At 41.2% G+C, this 19,765-nt stretch overlaps 1 protein-coding gene across 10 annotated transcripts in view; it reads left to right on the top strand.

Moving 5' to 3' along the window:
* Positions 1-19,765, top strand: part of NEDD4L (NEDD4 like E3 ubiquitin protein ligase) — a 337,485-nt gene that overhangs the window by 284,234 nt on the left and 33,486 nt on the right. For 9 of the 10 annotated variants that reach the window (XM_046671962.1, XM_046671960.1, XM_046671961.1 and 6 more), the window contains 6 exons: positions 977-1,108; positions 1,609-1,728; positions 2,834-3,031; positions 8,666-8,743; positions 10,370-10,424; positions 16,100-16,158. In XM_046671962.1, the coding sequence (XP_046527918.1) occupies positions 977-1,108; positions 1,609-1,728; positions 2,834-3,031; positions 8,666-8,743; positions 10,370-10,424; positions 16,100-16,158 (642 nt within the window). The remainder of the gene's footprint in view (positions 1-976; positions 1,109-1,608; positions 1,729-2,833; positions 3,032-8,665; positions 8,744-10,369; positions 10,425-16,099; positions 16,159-19,765) is intronic. The other variant, XM_046671959.1, reaches the window with a different exon arrangement.

Raw genomic sequence — 19,765 nt, 5'->3', positions numbered from 1 at the left:
TTGTTTCGGAGTCCCCCACTCTTAGAGTAGCACCCTTTTCCCAGTTATAAGTCTTACATGCAGCATCCGTACCTCCAGAACTTCGGAGGATAGCACTGACCTCAAACATCCATCTCCTGCCTGCATGAGTCATTGAAACATCCTTGCTACTTCACCCAGACTGCTGCTTACAAGCAGAAGTGTCTCAGGAGTCCTTTTGTGCTCTGATTTGGACCAGCCAAGTATAGTCACTCTATACTGGACGTGTCTCCAAACCCAGAAACTGCCTGTGCTTCATTCATCCTTTAAAGAGACAAAGTTCCTATGTGTGGACGGGGTAAATACAGCCTCAGTTATCAGGGTCTTTGGGAATTCTGACCTCAGATTCCCAGGCGACTTCCTGAGCTGGGGCAGTTGAGATGTCCTGGTCTGTCCTCTTGATTATGTGCTACTGGTATGAATGCAGGTCTTCTAGAGAAAAGACTGGGGTTTTTTCCCCCCTGAAAGCTGTAATGCACAGGCCATAAGCTGATAAAGAATTTAAGAATAAGCTAGAAGAGCATCCCTGTGGCAGCCATATTGAGGGAAAAAATATTCAGAGCCTTCCTCTTATAGATGGTAACATTTGACAGTTTGAAATAACTTTTTCTATGTGGTTTGATAGTAAAACTTAGTATCTATTTTAGTTACTAAATTTTACATATTTTTCTCTTTCCTTACGATCACGTTAGCCAAAACCCTTTGTGTTTAAGCCTTCAGGGCTTTAGAACTGACTTCTGTAAGACTTTGGACCCCATAGCTGTGCAGGGTTTATTTCATAGTAGATTTGAAGCTATTGGAAATCTGTTGCTGTTTTCCAGACACTAATGTTTTTGGTACAAATAAAATTAACTAACTTTGTCTAGAACAAATAATTCTCTGGGTGTACATTACTTTATTAAACTGATCAGTAAACAAATGCAAGATATTAAATAATGATGATTTCTTACGCAAACAGCCGTCAGTGGCCTATGTACATACCACGCCGGGCCTACCTTCGGGCTGGGAAGAAAGAAAAGATGCTAAGGGACGTACATACTATGTCAATCATAACAATCGAACCACAACTTGGACTCGACCTATCATGCAGGTACGCAGATCGCCATACAGCTTAAAATCACAGGCACTAGAAGCTGAAATGCACATGAGCCTCGTTTTCTGATGTTTACATATTGTTCTGAAGAACTCATGTTAAAGAAAGTTTTTCTCACAAAGAAAATGCGTTACTTTAGGTATTATATTTGCCTAAGGAAGAATTTGATCCCCAAATCAGTCTATCCCTAGGTACATTTTTAAAATGTGACATGAAAGATATTTCCGAATTAAGAGCCTGTTACAGTAGCTTGTCTGCCAACCCCCTCTTTTTTCTGAGGCTGGTTTTTATGCCAGGCTAGTGATTCATTTTTATTTCCTTTGAATGCGTTTCCCCATCCTTGCCCCCATTATTATGTTTAATCATTTCCTCCATGCTTTAAATAGGCCAGACCTCTTATTATTGCTGGCTGTGTTGTTGTTTGGGTCCACACTCCTAATCACACACACACAAGGAGATCCTCATATGAAGCTAACTTGTTTTTGCCTCCAAAATAGCTTGCAGAAGATGGTGCATCTGGATCCGCCACAAACAGTAACAACCATCTAATCGAGCCTCAGATCCGCCGGCCTCGTAGCCTCAGTTCGCCAACTGTAACTTTATCTGCCCCTCTGGAGGTGAGAAGGCTACCTCATCTAACTGGGGTCACATCTATCCTGTGACTTCTCATTCTCTCTTCTCTCTTAACTTGGACTTCAGTCTTGCCGCCACCTTGCTCTCTCTGATCAGTCGTGTGTTCGTGGTGAAGGGTGTTCTTGTGCAGACTTACTGCGTGCTTCTCTGTTCCGCCCAGTTCACATCCCTGGACTCTCTCACCTGATTCTCATTCTCATTTGGCTGAGGCCATGGTGACTTGTGCTGGACATGGGCATCTCTTTTCAGAACTTTCTCCATTCTTGTTGTGTTTTGCTCCTTATTGCCTGCTACCTCATTAGGCTTGCATAATAACTCCTTCAAATACCAATGCTTATATTGAGTTTTAAAACATAGCTGTTGCTTTGATCATTTTTTTCCTTTTGACTGTAGGGTCTTTCATTGTATGAGCATACGTGTTTCTGATGCGTATCTGCATCTCTAAATCATTGCTGGGCATTTGCTTGTGCTCTCTCGTGTGTGTGTGGCTTTAGTGCCATCCCTTAACGTTATAAATGTCAGAGAGTTAGAGAAGCCAGAGAGTAAATGTCTGAAGTTCTAAATGTGACTGTGTCTTAGAGATAGCTGTGGGTTTCCCCATGCCCTGGGTTTCAGATGCTAGAAGTGGGAATGGATAGTATCTCTTCCTGGCTGTGATATAAATGTCATGGGTAACAGCTATGCAATTCCAGGTGCTTGTCTCCGTTGATAAGGTATTTCTTTGTGTGCTCTAAAAATTGCCAATCTATTCTTCATTAGACTGTGAGCTCATTCAGAGCAGGGGCATGTATTTCTCCACCCTCTGTAAAATCTCCGTCCATGATGCTCACGATAAAAGAATATTTTTGGTATGTACTGAGTAGCTATCAAAGGATGGTGATTATAAGTACTTAATGTTGTTTCCTTAACCAACAGAAAAACTTTAAAACTAGATTGATTTAGAAGTAAAAGAATGACAGAAACAGGTGTTTTAGGCACTTCCCCCTTGTCCCTCTCCAAAGGAGGAGCATTGCCTGATAACCCAGGTACATTTTGACACATCTGGTATAGCACATGGTAAGAGTTCTAATGCTCATTATTATTCCTTAGGGTGCCAAGGACTCACCCATCCGTCGGGCTGTGAAAGACACCCTTTCCAATCCACAGTCCCCACAGCCATCACCTTACAACTCCCCCAAACCACAACACAAAGTCACTCAGAGCTTCCTGCCACCCGGCTGGGAAATGAGGATAGCGCCAAACGGCCGGCCCTTCTTCATTGACCATAATACAAAGACTACAACATGGGTAAGGTTGCTGCTTTTATTTGGCTCCGTTTTCATCATGAGGTCTGGCATTAATTCCTTATTTCCTTCCTCAGTATTCATTGTTCTTGTAGAGAAATTTCTGACGCGGACATGTGTCCCCAGAGGGTCTCCTCAGCCCACATCTAGACTCTGCATGTATGGGCTGGTGGCACTGGGTGACTTATAGGTACAGGCTTATGGCCATCTGGTATTGGCGCCGAGGGGATGCGTTTTCTTCATAGCACTCCTGGCAAGCTCTGGTTTTGACAATTTACCGTATTTGGAAAAAAGGTGGTTCTCCATGTTGCTAGGATTTCATGTTACTGCTTCACATCTCATGGTGCTGTCATTTTATTAGGAATTTTCATCTTTTTTTTAGAAGAATTTTTTTCAGTTTCTTTTTGCGTTTTTATTGACATTACCCCTTTTTATTTGATTTGTCCTTTTAGTTTTTAGTATTCTCATCAGATTAGCATTTTACACACTTCTCTGCTACATTTCATATCTTTAATTGTGGGTTAGGAGATATACTGAAAGACTTTAGTTGTAAATTTGATAGCTCTTTTTTGTGAACATTTTGTCAAAATTGGTTTTTCTTATCATGCCACTCCTCTGTGTGCCCCTGAATCATACATGAAAAGGAACCTGTGCGTTGCGTTAACTTGGGCGAGATGAGGTTAGTCAGAGGTGCATATGCTTATCTTTATGTTCCTCTGTTGGTTCTTCATTTCTTGAGCTGAATCAGCGGTGGCTTATATGACGTAGTGTATAGTTCTTTTAAAAGTCAGTGGTATTTTTCTACTCTGTGATCTCTAGACCTATGATTAAACTGAAATTGGTTCTCTTGTTTCTATTTCGGATACTGCAGAAGGTCTTTCTTCCTGTCCCTTATATCCCCCATCCAATTGTCTGGGTACAGAGTTTCACTCAGTCCTTTCAGCAGCTGTGCTGCTTGCTTAGCACTGATACTCTGTGAAAGCTCATTGAGTTTTGGCGATTGTCATTGGTCCTAGCTCTTTGGTTTGGACCAGCAGTGAACACATGCTTTAAATTCCCATTTCTAGTGAAGACACCAAGTGTGTCCAGTTGATAGAACAGCAGTATTGTGTTAAGGAGGAGGCTTGGACCAAAGTGACCAAGACTGTCATTTATGCTTTGCCCATGGTGTCATGTCAATTCAGTCTCTTAAGAATTGGACTAGGTGGCCCAGAGGGCTCTCTCTCCAAACACCTGTGGGTCATGGTGCAACATGTTTCCACAAGGACATTCTCTGCGGGACTGTGCCTTTTACTGTAGGACATTTAACATCCTTAGCTCCTGCCACTGAATCTAATAGGCACCATTCCTCCCCCCACCCCCATCACAGTGATAACCAGAAATGCCCCCCACATTTCCAAACACCTTAGTGAGGGACATTCTACAAGTTATTCCTGTGTTGAAGTAAAGGAATAGCCTGCTAAGAGAATTTATCATTTAGATCCAGTGACACACATTTGGTAAACTCTTAACCTCTTCTGAGGTCTTTGTTTGACTTACCTTTTAGTCTGAAGATAATATTACAGGTTTGTGGGCAAGTTGAGAGTAAGAGATAGACAGCTCTTTGGAAAATGGAGTAATAGAGATTGGTTTTTAGGTCCTTTTTCCGCCTTGACATAGAACCTGTGGCTGCCTTGCTAGTGTCCGCATTTCTACTTATTACAGCATTGCTGTGATTTCAGATCTTCAGCCAGAAATGGGAGCTCCAGAAATAGGGGGTAAATATTATAAAAGTAGATGGATTAGTGTATGGAGCCACTGTGGCTTGCCAACATAAGCTATGATTTTAGTAATTTGAACTAGCTTAGTAATCAAATCCCCTAACCTTTTCGCAGCCTTTCACGCCACAACTGCAGTGTAATTGCAGCTGGGCAAATTTTATTTTAAATAGCACCAGCTTTATTTATTGCCTGCATCATTGCTGAATGAAACGCAGTTTGAATTTCCAGTTGTCCCTTTCTACAGATACTTATTCTTGACTCATTTACTAGTTTAAAATTTTAATTTGTTAAAACAACATTTTGTTGCTGCTGCTGCTGTCGAAAATCCTTAAGGTAACAACTGGAAATTCCACAAGTTACTACCCTTCTTCACTAAACTCAGATGTGCTGACACAGCTGCGTTCTCCCTGCCAAACAGAGGCCTCCGCAGAATCCTCCCCCTGGAAGGCACCCTCCAAATTGCCTGTTTGTTTTGACAAAAGATGGAGGGGCGGAGGGAACTATAAAGATAATTTTCACCTTAAAATCTGTTTTGCGTTGGTTTGGGGTTTGCTTTGTTTGTTTTTTAACAGAGGGAGAGAACAGCGTAGCTATTCTTAGGTTTGAGCAGTATAATAGAAAAAGGAAGAAAAACTGGTAGGACAGGTTAAGCATAATGAAAATAGTCTTCTTTTCCCCATCACCCTATATACTCTTGATTCCTGCACTAACTAGGAGCATGAAAAGATTCAGGCCAGCATTTCCCATGTATACATTAACAGAGGAAAATTCTCTTTGAAGTCTATTTATAAAACACAGCCTTTCACACACACAAAGAATGGAGGCAGTATGCCAGCAGTCTATCTGGAATTAAGTCTGACCACATCCAGTGAGTGTCACGTTGTTCCCACCTGGGTCAGGCAGGCCATGGATGCGTGCTGGAGGCCACCAGGTGACTGAGGAGAGATTACAAGAGGCCTTCAGCTTGCCCGTTCCTTCTGCTAAGCCAGCAGCTCAAAGCATGTGTGTAAAGAGTATATTCATGTCTTTTATAGAACAAAGCATGGGCTTATTTTTGTAGCAAGAAGGATTATACCTTAATTAAGTTTCAGGTTTGTTTTCTACTCAGGTCCAAACTAATAAAACTCAGTGCAGCCCAGGCACAGTTGTTGATGTCTTCCAGGATGGGAAAAGCACAGCTGTTTTTTTAACAAGCCAGCGTTCCCATATTTTCTATATTTTTAAATGATTCTGCTAGGAAGCCTTTTTTTTATGATGTTGATCTTTGCCTTCTGTTTAAAAACCGTGTCAACTGTATTGAGGGGGAGCAATTGTGAAATACTGAAATAATTGTGAAATAGTGAAAAAGAATGCTCTTACTATGCTGAGAATAGGGAGAAACAACCAGCTGTGTTTTGCATATTTTATTCATTTATATTCATATCATTTGAGACTTCATGGTATTCCAACTTCCTGTCAGCCCTAAAGTTATCATAACTCATGCTGGGCTGTGGCTGCCCTCTGTCTGCTCCATCAGCTTGGGGGGGCCTGCCTCCTCAGTTGTTCAGGGGATCCAGTGGGAGGGTGGGTTCAGAAGTGCCCACTAGACTTAGCCCTCAGAGCTTGATTCATGGCAGCTGCTACCATTATTTTGATTTTTATTTGTATAATAAAGTAATATGACCCGTAAGGGCCTCCAGCCTTCACATTCTATGAATTCTGGGTTTCCATGCAAGGCCATTTTAGCAGACCTGTGAAACTGAGTTTACTTTATACTTCATGCCCCCCACCCCCAACCCCCACCCCCTTGGCACTTTTCTTTAATTTCACCGCATTTTTTTTTTTTTTTAATCACCAGCTTTTTACCAAGAGAGCTGCTTATCTTTTCACAGTGGCCTGTGTGTGTGATTCCAAGGCATGGCTACCCTCGCCTGGAGCGTCTGGAAGCCCCTGTCCTCTTCCGTGTCACAGCAGTCTTGGGCTTTCTCTAATCCTAGCGTGGCCAGTGGCTGTGGGGGCCCAGGGACCCCCTTGGCTGTGGCATTACCTGGTCCAGCTCAGAGTTGGCATTGGGAGGGTAGCTTTTGTAGAGTTTGGTGTTCTAAATTGTACCTCTGTCCAGAATTAACCTGTCACAGATGTTTACCAGATTATCAGCTTCTGGGACCTTCCAAATCTGAAATCTACTTAGTATATCTGTGTTCACTATATGTGTTCCACTATAATACAGAATACTAGACTGATTTTATGCTTCTGATTACCCTTTAAAAAATGTATTAGTGAGGTTCAAGGTCAATACCCATCATAAACTGCTAGTGTGATTTATTTCTTCAATTAAAAGTTTGCTATAGTTAACAGAAAGCAAAGGTTGAGTTAATTTTTTGATTTTTTTTTTTATTCTTCCCAGTTCCAAAAATCTGTCACTTTGTTATAATCCAGTAATACTAAGTTTATACTGTTGACTTGGGAAATTTTTTTCTAGCAGCTCTATTGAGATAAAATTCACGTCATACAGTTTAGTCATTTAAAATATACAATTGAATAATTTTTATACTGTTGAACAAAGATGTGCAACCATCACATTAATCAACTTTAGAACATTTTCATCACCCCCAAAGGAAACCCCATACCCAAAACTCACAAAGTGAATTTTTATTATTTTCCAAGGTTTGTACCAATTTTACAGCAACAAAGGTTTTAATATAATTGGAATAAAGAGTGGGGTTTTTTAAGGTTAATTCTAAAGGGTTTTTTTTTTTAGAGTTTTTTCCTAATCCTAGGCTTATTTAGCTGACAGTGTGTTACTGTGAGTTTTATCATTTGCTTCCTAATCATCAGAGTTTAAAATATGAATTTTCTAAGTTGCATTTTTTTTTTTTTTTTTTAAAGATTTTATTTTTTCCTTTTTCTCCCCAAAGCCCCCCGGTACATAGTTGTGTATTCTTCGTTGTGGGTTCCTCTAGTTGTGGCATGTGGGACGCTGCCTCAGCGTGGTCTGACGAGCAGTGCCATGTCCGCGCCCAGGATTCGAACCGACGAAACACTGGGCCGCCTGCAGCAGAGCGCGCGAACTTAACCACTCGGCCACGGGGCCAGCCCCTCTAAGTTGCATTTTAATTGGGTCTATATGAGAGAAAGGCAGCTCCCAGACTCTGGGTCAGAACCTATGGGCAAGTTCTCGTTCACTCTGAAACTCAGCTTCCTCATCCAAAGAAGCAGAAATCATGTGCCCAGCCTCCTAACAGGGGACTTGCAAGATCGTAAGTCTAACTGTTCTTTGTAAATTATAAAGCATGACCCAAGATGTCAGAGTACATATTTCTCTTTTGTCGGTTCTCTCTGGTATCTTATGAACCATATCCCTTAAGAGAAATCTTTTACAGACTTTTAAGTATTAAGACATAAATGAGAATCTAATCTGCACAACTTGGTCAAGAACCTCGGTAAGAAAAGTTCCATAGTAGGGATATGACTTTATATGATAAAGCTGGCTGACTGTGGGGCAGGACGTGACTTGACAGTCAGACCGGATTTAGATTCTCTGCTCTAGGTCAAGAAAGAGTGGACGGGAGCAGCAGGAAGCTCCAGTGCTGAGGGCAGGGCTCACTGCCCTCACCCAGAACTCAGGATCCAGAGGGAGGTTTACAGACCGCTGTCCACGCTCCCTCTCCGTCGAGCAGAGCCTGGTCTTCGCCGGCACCCTCCATTCTGGTTTCCATAGTAACATCACTGCTGGGTCCCTCTTCCTCTTCACCTGCTCAGAGTCTTAGGGAAATGGTTAATCTTTTACTTAAATGTTCTTATTCTCCTGCAACACACAATTCCAGAAGGGGAGGAGCCAGTAACTGCACACAGAGAGTCACTTTTAACATCTTTTGCCTTTTACATTTTTCTTACAGGAAGATCCACGCCTGAAATTTCCAGTACACATGCGATCAAAGGCATCTTTAAACCCCAATGACCTTGGCCCTCTTCCTGTGAGTACACTGGAGACATATGGACAATCTGAAAATGTTTATTCATTCATCTGCCCCATGTTGATGGAGAAGCCCTGTGGGCCTTCTCTTTTGTTAGGCTTTTTGGGTCCCATTGGTCTGCAATTTCTTAATAGAATTGGGTGTATGACTGAATTCTGGTAGTACATACAGTTCATACAACACCTAGTACTTGTGCAAGAGCTTTCTGAATTGCTAGCTGCTAGTGGAAGGCAGACCTTGTAACTAGGGTGTAGGAGGCATTCTCAACCTGTGACAGTTTAAGCAGCATATATTTATTCTGTAACTCGGCAACCACACAGTTCCATCCATATAGCTCATTTGGTCATTGGAGCAAAAATATTAAAAATAGTGGGAGAAAAAGGAACAAATAATCACAGAAGGTTCCTGTAAGTCACTTAGTCTACAGATATTTTAAGTTCTCCTCCCTCGTTGGCGACCACTTATAAATCTAACTTTTTATCAGTTTGTTCTCTTTTGGGGCCTGAGTGGGAGTTGAGCTGTTTACTCCAAATGGGATTTTGAATGAAACTTTCACCTTGCATCCTCCTCGACCCACCCCCCAGTAAAAAAGCCTTACAGGAGCAGGCATGTGGGGGGGCTCTAAGACTATTTTAGAATGGAAGGGTGCTGGGGGGTTTATGGTTTTTGTCCAAGTGTAAGAACCTTTCTGTTGCCTGGCATATGGTATATTTTGGCTAAATTTGAAGCTAGAAAGGTTAGGGTCCAGTCTTCATTCATCAGGTTATGCAAATATCCCTCACTCTCCAAATCTGTTTGGTTCCTGGGTTTAGATGGAAAGAGCCCAGAGAGTGTCTGGAGATTGAGTTTAGAAAGTGAAAGTGTGTGTGTTTTCTAGATCTATTGGATTCCTGAATTTCAGGTAGTAAGTAGGCACAGTACAGATAATGAGGGAATACCAGCCTTATCTTGGAAACATTATCCAGATCTCTTAGTTCCTGGCTCTGATAGTGAGAGGTCATAACAGAGAATATCAGTATTAGATTGTTCAACTACCTGATGGCGTGCGTAAAGCACCTATCTCTTAACTTTCTTTTTTGCTGAGGAAGATTAGCCATGAGCTGACATGTGTGCCAATCCTCCTCCGCTTTATATGTGGGTCACCATGACAGCATGGCTCACAGCAGTGTAGGTCGGTGCCTGGGATCCGAACCTGTGAACCCTGGCCACTGAAGCAGAACATGCTGAACTTAACCACTACACCACAGGGGCGGCCCCTCCTAACATTTTTATATTAACCTTCCTCCCCGCTTTAGTACTCAGTAAATATTTATTTAATTAAATGAGCTAGTCAACCCCAGACTCAGCTGTTCCACGGATGCTGAAGTTTCCCTTTGAAGTTTTTGAAATAGCAGCCCGTTTCCTGTTCCTCAGACAGTGAAAGCATCTGAGACTGTTGAACCTGTGATCAAGTGTGTTGCTAGATGTTGGCAAGAGTTAACTTGAAATGTTTGTAGTTTCTTCTTAATGTAAAAATGTAGCCTAGGAGAGAAGAGTCAGAAGGTGTCCTAGAGTTTAATTTTGCCTTTGATTTTGGAATTGCCAGCTAATGTTTGTATTCTCTCTCTCTTTTCCCTCTGATACTAGCCTGGTTGGGAAGAAAGAATTCACTTGGATGGCCGAACGTTTTACATTGATCATAGTAAGTAGGCACTGTTGTGGACACACTGGTGCTGCAGGTAAAGGGAGGGGAGGGGAATTCAAATATTAGAGTGAAAGCTTTGTCGTTTTACTCTTCATCTAGGCAGCCAGGTGTTATGTGGAGAGAATGATACCAGAGAATCAGTGCCCTCATACGGTACTGTGCACTCACCCCAAATCTGCTTTAAGTAGCCCATTGAGCTTTCACCCAGTTCCATCTTGTGACCTATTAACTTATTTTTTTAATTACAAAAATCTTTTTTGGTTGATGACCCCTTGACTTTTGCGCTTTTAATAAATACACTCTGGTAATAGAAAATAAGATTAGAAATGATGACTGAGTCAAAAATCAATGTGCGAGTAGTGCGTGAAGCGGCATGTCAGTTTGGTAAACACGGCCTTCCAAGGTCTCATGGCAGATGCCCGTTCTGACTTATTTTCTATTCATAGCATGTCTCCTTGCACCCAACACACTAATATATATGTAGCTCTTTTCTTGAAACTGTAGTATATTTGCTCCAGCACCTATGAGTAAATGTGTGGTTTCTCATTTCAACTAAAAGTTAAACTAATAAAGGTTTGCTTTTAGCCAGTGGTTTTTTTTTTTTTTGGTTTTTTTGAGATGATGTGTTCTCCATGGGATCATATTGGTGTATCCCTTAAAACTTCTAAAAATGTATATTAAAAAGAAGTCGTCAAATAGAGTTAAAGGTCAGCTCATGCGTGCAGCTTGGGTAGTATTTTGATCTTTGTTTTCATTTGGTTCCTGAACAGTAAGTCTACAACCAGGTACCCCAGCCTCACATTGTTTTAACTAATCGAAAGTGCACTCAGGAGCCAGTTGCCGGGAAGGTTGGCTACGAGGAATCCTCATTCGGAGAGGGCTTGTCACTCTGTATTATGGACCCACCTTCGCTCTTGGTCGTGGGAGCTTGAGGGCTCGTTCAAAAGTAAATTGAGCAGGAAGCCCAGCAGTTCAGAATTAAACCACAAGTAGAAGTCTTAGTAGGGGTGAGCTACCCTTTGGTTTAAATTAGATAGTTCAGGGTACGTAGGCCTAGTTTTTGTCTTTGACTAGCAAAAATACTGATTTACCTGCTTTCCAGAATTTTACAGGGAGCCTAAAATTGCTGCCATAAATGCTTTAAAATATGTGTATACCCCCACTTTTTTCCTTAATATACTATTTATTTATAATTTTACTCTTAGCATCGTTTGTTAAAATAGGAGGGGGTCGCACCGCTTTTCCCCATTAAAAACAAAAAAGTTTCTTTTGCAGTTTTCTTATACATTACAATTTCAGTTTTCAAAGATAAGATATGAATAATAATCATTTTGTTAAAACAAGGTCTTAACCAGTAATGCAGCCTTGGTCTGCTACACACAGAGAACGTTTCCCTGTTTCACACAACATTGTAGCCCTGTTCTGGCCGGTGATCTAATGTTTGGGTCAACCTGAAGAGACCTTTGTGAATGTTCTTAATGTGCTACAAAGACCCCAAAACAAGAAAAACACTATTGCAAAGGGCCATCCTAGTGTACGTTAAAAATAATAAAAATCAGGGGCTGGCCCCGTGGCCGAGTGGTTAAGTTCGCGCGCTCCGCTGCAGGCGGCCCAGTGTTTCGACGGTTCGAATCCTGGGCGCGGACATGGCACTGCTCGTCAGACCATGCTGAGGCAGCGTCCCACATGCCACAACTAGAGGAACCCACAACGAAGAATACACAACTATGTACCGGGGGGCTTTGGGGAGAAAAAGGAAAAAATAAAATCTTTAAAAAAAATAAAAAAAATAAAAAAAAAATAAAAAAAAAAAAAAAATAATAAAAATCATAGACTGGTTTTCCAGTGGTGTGCACAGATGTAGTAAAATACATAGCGGATGCTTGAAGTCGATTCACGGCGGGTCAGTGGTGAAGGGGTTAGGAAGTTGATGTCCTCGGTCAGAAAGTGGGGAGAACTTGTGGTGAGAAGCATCGGTGGTGCGTCCCGCCTCGGGCGTGCACAGCTCCTGTTTGCTGGGCGGCGGGAGAGGGTAGTTACTTGCTAAATGCCTGGGCACTTCCTTGTTCCTCATCAGTCCACTGTCCCTCCAAGCACTCCTGTCAGCCGTTGCCCATTCCTCTGGCCAGGACAGCACGTGGGAGGCTCCTGTTCGCTCCTGGGAATCAGATGATATGGTGTAGACCACGTGCAGAGCCTGGTGGACCTGAGCTCTAACGTGCTGTTTGTAATCATTTATGTGGAGATTAATAATTGCCTTTGCTTAACCATCCTGAAAGGTTCTCTTAACCAAATAGAGTGTACATTAGATGACCAAAACCTATGTAAGGAAAAGATCCGTTCAGGAGAACCTCATTAGCTGTCAGTGCAACATTTCTGCCGTTTCTCCCTAATTTGTCAAGATTTACTCAATGGAAGGTGATAAAGGCACACATATCAATGAAGCAGAGTTCAATTCATATGCCTTTTCACCAAAATCCAGTCTGTGAAAAGAACCAAACACCTCTAAGAGGCTTTACCGGGCTGACAGGTGCACTCCAAAACGGCTTTAATTATCTGATAACACTTAAGAATTTCCTTACCTTCCGAACAAGCCTCTCCTTCTAAAGAGTTTTCCCACATCTGATGTTCTAGCAAAATGCAGCATCTCGTTTTGCTGCCTGCGGGACAGAAACCAGGTCATCCCTACATAGGCCTTTTCACTATGAAAGCAATCATCTTGTAAGTTATTCAGAGTCACCCGGTCTTCCAGCATCGTGGGGATACGTGACTGCGCACTGAATGACAAAGACAGCAGTGCACATGTCTTTTAAATAATTATTAGGTTATTTTCTGCTTTATAAATTCTTGAGAAGTTAGACACTTTCAAGATTAAAAACATTCCACCATCTTAAAGATTGAATTTCTGAAGAATTGACTGCCGGATACTGATCTCCTCTTTGGACTCCTCGATTCGTTTCGTTGACGTTGATCGACAGCTCCTCGGGCTCCAGCCTTGTGTAAAAGGTTAAGGGAAGGCCTTGAACTGAACCTCTGCCTCTCTCAGGAATCATGTGACTAAGTCTTCTTAGAGACCAGATCTACCCAGCAGCTGAGTACTTGGCCACAGGCATCTTATATCCAAAGCCAGAAGAGAAAATAAAATTCCAGTGAGGCTGTAAAATCCTGTTTTAGTCTTTCCTGCCAACAGATTTACCAAACCTGTTAGTAGCAGCTAAATTGACTTAATTTGTCTTTCTTCTGCTTTGTTCTTGTCCCTTTCTTTGAAATATAGTGTCTCAAAGGCAAAAAGCAAGTTTAGATTCAAAAGTTCTAGGGAAAAAATGGATAATTGGCTACCATACATTCATATATTGACAATAATTAGCTGCAAAATTGATCTTTATTGTAACCACACAGAAATTTGTGTGGTTCTGATAGCTCAGACTTTCACAGGGACTTTGTTTTCACCATCAGCTTCATTAGGCTCCTATTATATGCTGTGGGAGCTGTGCTAAGTGGTGTAGGGGGCTGCAGAGATGAATAACATACAGTCCCTGCCCTCGGGGGGCGGCCTTCTGGTAGGCAGTACCGGGAGGTATCTTTAGTGTTGTGTTAGGGGAATGCACCGGTTGTTACATAGAAGCAGCAGAGGCCAAGACTGCCACTTTCTTGCTAAGTGGTTGGGTGCCAGGGGTGGGAGCAGGCTGTGAGAGGGCCTTGCAGAATGGGTTACTTTTCAGGTGGAACCCAAATGATGAGTAAGATTCAGCCAGGCATGGCCAGTGAGGCGCGATCCCAGGATGGCGAAGACTTGTGCAGGTGGATCAAACTGTGCAGATTGTGTCGCATTCAGAGAAATGTGGTGGGGTTGCAAATGGCCAGTGTGCAGAGGAGGCCAGCATGACACACGATCAGGTCAAAGGGAGTCTGCCGGATGTCGGTGCTTGGGTCCTTCTGCAGGCAGGAGGGGCTCCTGAGGGACTTTCCAGAGGGGAGTGACAGTGGTCAAAGTTGTTCTTTAGAAAGATCCTTTTGGCAGAGCTGTAAAGGAAGTTTTGAACAGGAGTGAGTGAGACCGAGGCCAGGGAAACCCAGGCAGTAGTCTGGGGCAAAGACGAGTGCTCCAGACGTAGCCTTATTGGTGAGAGGTGGGGACAGTTTGGTGACCACCAGAGGTGAATGGCGATGGAGGGTGTGGCCAGGTTCCGGATCTGACTCGTGACTGGATTGTGATACTGTCCATTGGGAATAGGATGGATGGACAGTTTGAGGTGTTGGAAGATAGTGGGTTCGTTTTTGGTAGAGTTGGGTTTGAGGTCACTGTGGGAGATCCAGGCGCAGGTGTCAAGGATGGGGCTCGAAGTTCAGATCTGGACTGAAGATTTGGGAATCCTCGTGTGTGGGTAGTAATTAATTTATTTTCTTCTTTGGTACAATTATAGTCCAAGGCAGTTTTTACTAAGTTGTATTCTGTCTCTTTTATTTGGCTTTCTTTTCTCTTGTTCTCCATCACAATAGCAACTTTTACTTTCCAAAGTCTTCTGTTTTCAAGGTAAGGGACCCCAAAAATGCCTTTGCTCTCTCATCAAGGTTCTCTAAAACAGTTGGAACTTTTCATGTAAGTTTTCTGCCAGCATGAATCTAGAATCCTCATGTGCTTTGGTAGCTTTATTTTAAGACTTTACCTCTGCTTTCATGAAAATGATTATAATACCAGACTTGGAAAATTTCCTGGTTATGGTCACTAAAACTGAATTTATTAGTTACTCTTATCAGTCCGCTTTAGAGAGTATGCAGGAAATAAACAGAATCAATGTTCTTAAACAAGTAATTTTCTTTCTTTCTTTTTTCTTTTTTCTTTTTACCAACTTAGATTTCCTAAAACTCCAGAGAACCCATCCTCCCCCAGTCTGCCCACCCCTTATCTTCCATGAATCCATCCCCCCCACCACACAGACACACACACACAAATCCATAAGGTCTTTTTAATAATGCACAGTCACAACTCCCAAGTGATTCAGGGCAGCTGTTGTGTGTGGTCACCTAAACCACTGAAGTAGTGGTTAGAGGTGGCATCCATCAGTCTTATTGGGATTGACTCATTTGGAGGAAAGAAAACCACTCTTTGCCAACTTGGCCAAAAGGAAAACCTTTCTCTGGAATCTTCCTCTGCTAAATCTGGTTGTTATTTTCTGGACTGCCTTAGCTGCTTTGATTTTTGTATGCCTATGAATGACACATGTAGGATTCTTGAAAGAAGTTTTTCAACTCCGTAAGCAAAGAAAAAAATATTTGAAATGAGAAAAATCATGTGTGGTTAACTTTTGGGGGGACTAAGACTTTTTATGCCTCTTGTCAATTAAATGAAAATCAAGATCAAGTTATAAACCCTTGAAAGAACGGGTTTATAATTGAAATTTCGGCAGATTGCTTGCCTAAAACAGTGTGAATAGATGGTTTTACTTTAGTGGTGCATTTTCGATTGAGTGTTTTTAACTAAACAGTATGTGGAGGGTTTGCCATATAAAAAATAATTCTAACCCTGAAATACTAAGTTGTTATCTTTGGGGCCAGGGTGGGGGACTGGACAGCTTTTGAAGAATCCAGAAATAATTCTAAAACATTTTTGACAGAGAATAGATTTGAACTAATATCCTGATTTTTTTTTTTTTTTTAACATTTATTTTCAGATAGCAAAATCACTCAGTGGGAAGATCCAAGACTGCAGAACCCAGCTATTACTGGTCCGGTCAGTATTCTCACGTTCTCACTCTTTGGTGTAATATTTTGGTTCCATCTAAACACGCATTTCTTGTATATTACTGCTTACCTTGGTGCCGAGGGCCTGGTGTAATTGAGTGCGTTAAGATCACTCCCATCTCCTCCTTACTGAAACTTCCAGGCAAGGGACAGCTGCATTTGCCTTTTCATAGGGTTTCGCTAGAAAAGAAAAGAAAATGGTTTGCTAATAGTAGCAAAACTGAAAGTTTTCTTTTCTCCTTTATAAAAGGATGGGTTAAGAGTCTAACAATCAAAATGTCTTCTCGTGCTTTTTATATGATGCAAACTAAGCCCTGTATTTGTAGAATTTTGTCACTTCTTTAGGCCAAGGGTAATAAATGCATGCTAACAAATTTAAGCTGCATTCTGAATCTCTTCCTGCTCTAAAAATACATGAAAGTTTGGGTGAGGTTCTAGCTAACTTATGGAGCTAGCAGGTTAAGAATCTTTACCTCTGCTGACCCACTAACTTTCTCATGGTTCCCTCGTCTATGCCAGATGGGAAAAGAATCAGTTCTGCCTTAGATGTAGCGCCCTCTTAACATAGCCGCACACTGTGTTCATAAGGAAGAATGAGGATCCTGCTGTCACTCCACAGTAGCGGACAGTTGGTGCAAACCCCCGTGAGGAGTCTGTAGCATGGGGCCACACTCATTGGCGTCTTTTATTGCTGATCATATGAGTGCAAAGATGGAATTTGGAATTACAGGAAATGTACTGGGATCAGCAGAACACTGCAAATTTAGGACTGTCTCAAAAACTGGAGGAGCAAAAGGAAGCAAAGTTTGTTATATCGAGTGCTGAACTAAGGCCAGTAGATATATTTAAAATACTAATTTCATGGCTTTAACCTGATTCAATTCAAATTACATTGAATTATAAAGAGAAGTCCATGTATTTAAAGATAACACAATGCAAACGCACCTTGATACCTGACATCCCTTTGGTTATTTGTTGGATTCATTCGGCTGCTTTGGTGCTGTTTAATGCAAAGTGCCCAATAACACTTGGGCTAAAGCAGTCAGCCAGCTACTTTCTATGTAACTTAACAAACAGCTGCCTTACCACCATAGCTACCCTTGGATATATTCAGTCACAGTAAGTTGTTAGAATAGTATTTTCTGTTCTACATCATAAGGAACAAATTCAAGAATTTGTTAGAATAAATTCAAGAAACTGTGCTGTTTTCAAATAGCAGAGGACTTTGGACGTGATCATTCTGAAGTCTTTTCAAATATTTCTGTGACTTATTGATCTTCTGCCTTCACTGAAACACTGTTAGTTCTTATTAATTACTGTTGAAAATGGTTTAGCATCATAAATCCAGGTAGATTTGCCACAAAGATAGATCTCCCTTTTCTATTTATAAAAGAGCCTCGTTTCCACTTTTATCATTAGTAGTGCCATTTCTTTCAGTAAGAGTGTATGTATTTAGGTAATTACCAACTTAGTGTAGACACCTGGCCTTTATTGTCACTCAGTTATAAATGTTTGGTAATTTCCATAATGATTTCTTTCTCTCCTTATGACTGACTTGGAATGTACTCTATAGTTTCTAAGAGTGTGGAAGGGTTTTTGCCTATCATTTCTTACTGATTTCTAATTTTATTGCATTTTGGTCAGAGAATATTGTCTGTGGAATATTGATAATGAGATATTTGAAACTTCCTTGGAGGTTTGGCCATTTTTTGTAAATGTTCTTTTTGCCTCTGAAAAGAATGTGTGTTGTGTCTTTGTTGGGTATAGAGTTCTTTCTGTGGCCATTAGATCAAGCCTGTGGTGTTCGAATTAGCCGTTTCCATCGCTCCTTTTTCCTGCCTGTTCTATCCAACCACCGCAGTTGTGTCAGAATCCCCCATGGTGCTTGTGGCTTTGTCAGTGGTTACATTCACTTTCTCTTCATTAATGTTTGCCCACTATATCTTTTTCTATCGCTTAACTAGCTGGGGTTTTTCCTCTCTTCTTGCCCCTTCTATTAGATTGATAGAGTAGTCTTTCCTTTCTTTCTTTTTCTATACTTTCTTGAAAGTTGTATTTTCTCTTTCTGTTCTTTTTTCTTTTGGTGCTCACCTTAAAATTTTTAACCAGCATACTTAACATCAAAACTAATGACTCTGTACTGCCTTCCTGGATGATACAGGATTTTAGGGAACTTGAATGCCATTCTTACCACTCCCACTTTCCATTGTTCAGTGGAATTTTAAAACTACCTTGTCTTTAAACTTTCCAATTAGACGTTAATATTTTGTCTTTTTTTTCCAGCAGTCAGTGCTTGTTTAATTTACTTATGTGTAAACAAATGTCTTTGTCCACCATTGGTTCTTGTATCTACTTTTTTCCAAGTTAAGTTTTCTTCTTTAGGATAACCTCTAGTTAATGGTTCTCAAAGAGTTGTCTACAGATAAGCAACATCAGAATCATCCAGAAACTTGTTAGAAATGCAAATTTTGGAGTCCCAACCCAGACCTACTGAAAACCAGCAGCTTTAGGGGTGGGGCCAGCGCTTTGTGTTTTAACCACCCCTCCCGGGGATTCTGATAGCCCCTCAAGCATGAGCACCTCTGCTCCAGGAGCCGTTTCTGTGAGGGTCTGAGAGTGGTGTCAACTCTCTTAGTCTGAGAGAGTGGGCTTATTTGACCTCTCTGTGAAATGATAGGTTAGCTGATTGTAAAATTCTTGGTTAACAATTATTTTCCTTCAGTACTTTGGAGATATTCTTTTGTGTCTTCTGGCCTCCATAACTGATGATGAGAAGTTTGTCATCAGTCTGTCATTTTTTGGTGGGTAAATATCTTTTCTCTGGTGATTTTGATTTTTCCTCTGTGTCTCTGATGTTCTACCATTTTACTATCATGAATCTACGTGTGGATTTCCTTCTATTTATTCTGCTATGGACTCATGATTCTTCACTCTGGGGACCATGTCTTTCCTCCATTCTGGAAAATTCTTAGCAGTTATTTCTTCACATATTCCAGCTTTCCCATTCTTTCTGATCATCCGTATCAGGGTACTTGATTCACTTTCACATTCTGTCTTACCTCTTAGCTTTCCTATTCCCATCTCTTTCGTTTTACTGTATTGCAGGCTCAGCTCTTCCAGTTAGTTCTTTTTAAGCTTTTTATAATCTACTCTTTCTCAGTGCATTGTGTCTGTTGTTTCAGCAACCATGTTTAATTTCTCAGAGTTTGATTTGGTCTTTTTTAATTTGCTTCGTCTTTTTAGTTATTGTTATTCTGTCCTATTCTTTCCTTTTATTTTTTTTATTCATACTTGCAGCTCTTTAATCACTTAAAATACCTATTCCATAGCCTGTTTCAGATTATTCTATCATCTCTGATTCTAGGGGCATTAAATCTCCCACTTGTTATGTCTGTAGATTCTCCTCAATGTAATTTATTGCCTAGTTCAGTTTGTAGTTTGTTTGTATGTGTTCATCTTCATATTTTTTCCCTATGGGTTTTTTTGTTGTTGGTTTTGGTGAGGAAGATTGGCCCTGAGCTAACATCTATAGCCAATCTTCCTCTTTTTGCTTGAAGGAGATTGTTGTTGAGCTAACATCTGTTGCCAGTCTTCCT

Source organism: Equus quagga, chromosome 9 (assembly GCF_021613505.1).
Source record: "Equus quagga isolate Etosha38 chromosome 9, UCLA_HA_Equagga_1.0, whole genome shotgun sequence".
Taxonomy (NCBI): domain Eukaryota; kingdom Metazoa; phylum Chordata; class Mammalia; order Perissodactyla; family Equidae; genus Equus; species Equus quagga.
Note: the sequence above shows the minus strand (reverse complement) of the source record. Positions and strands in the feature narration are given on the sequence as shown.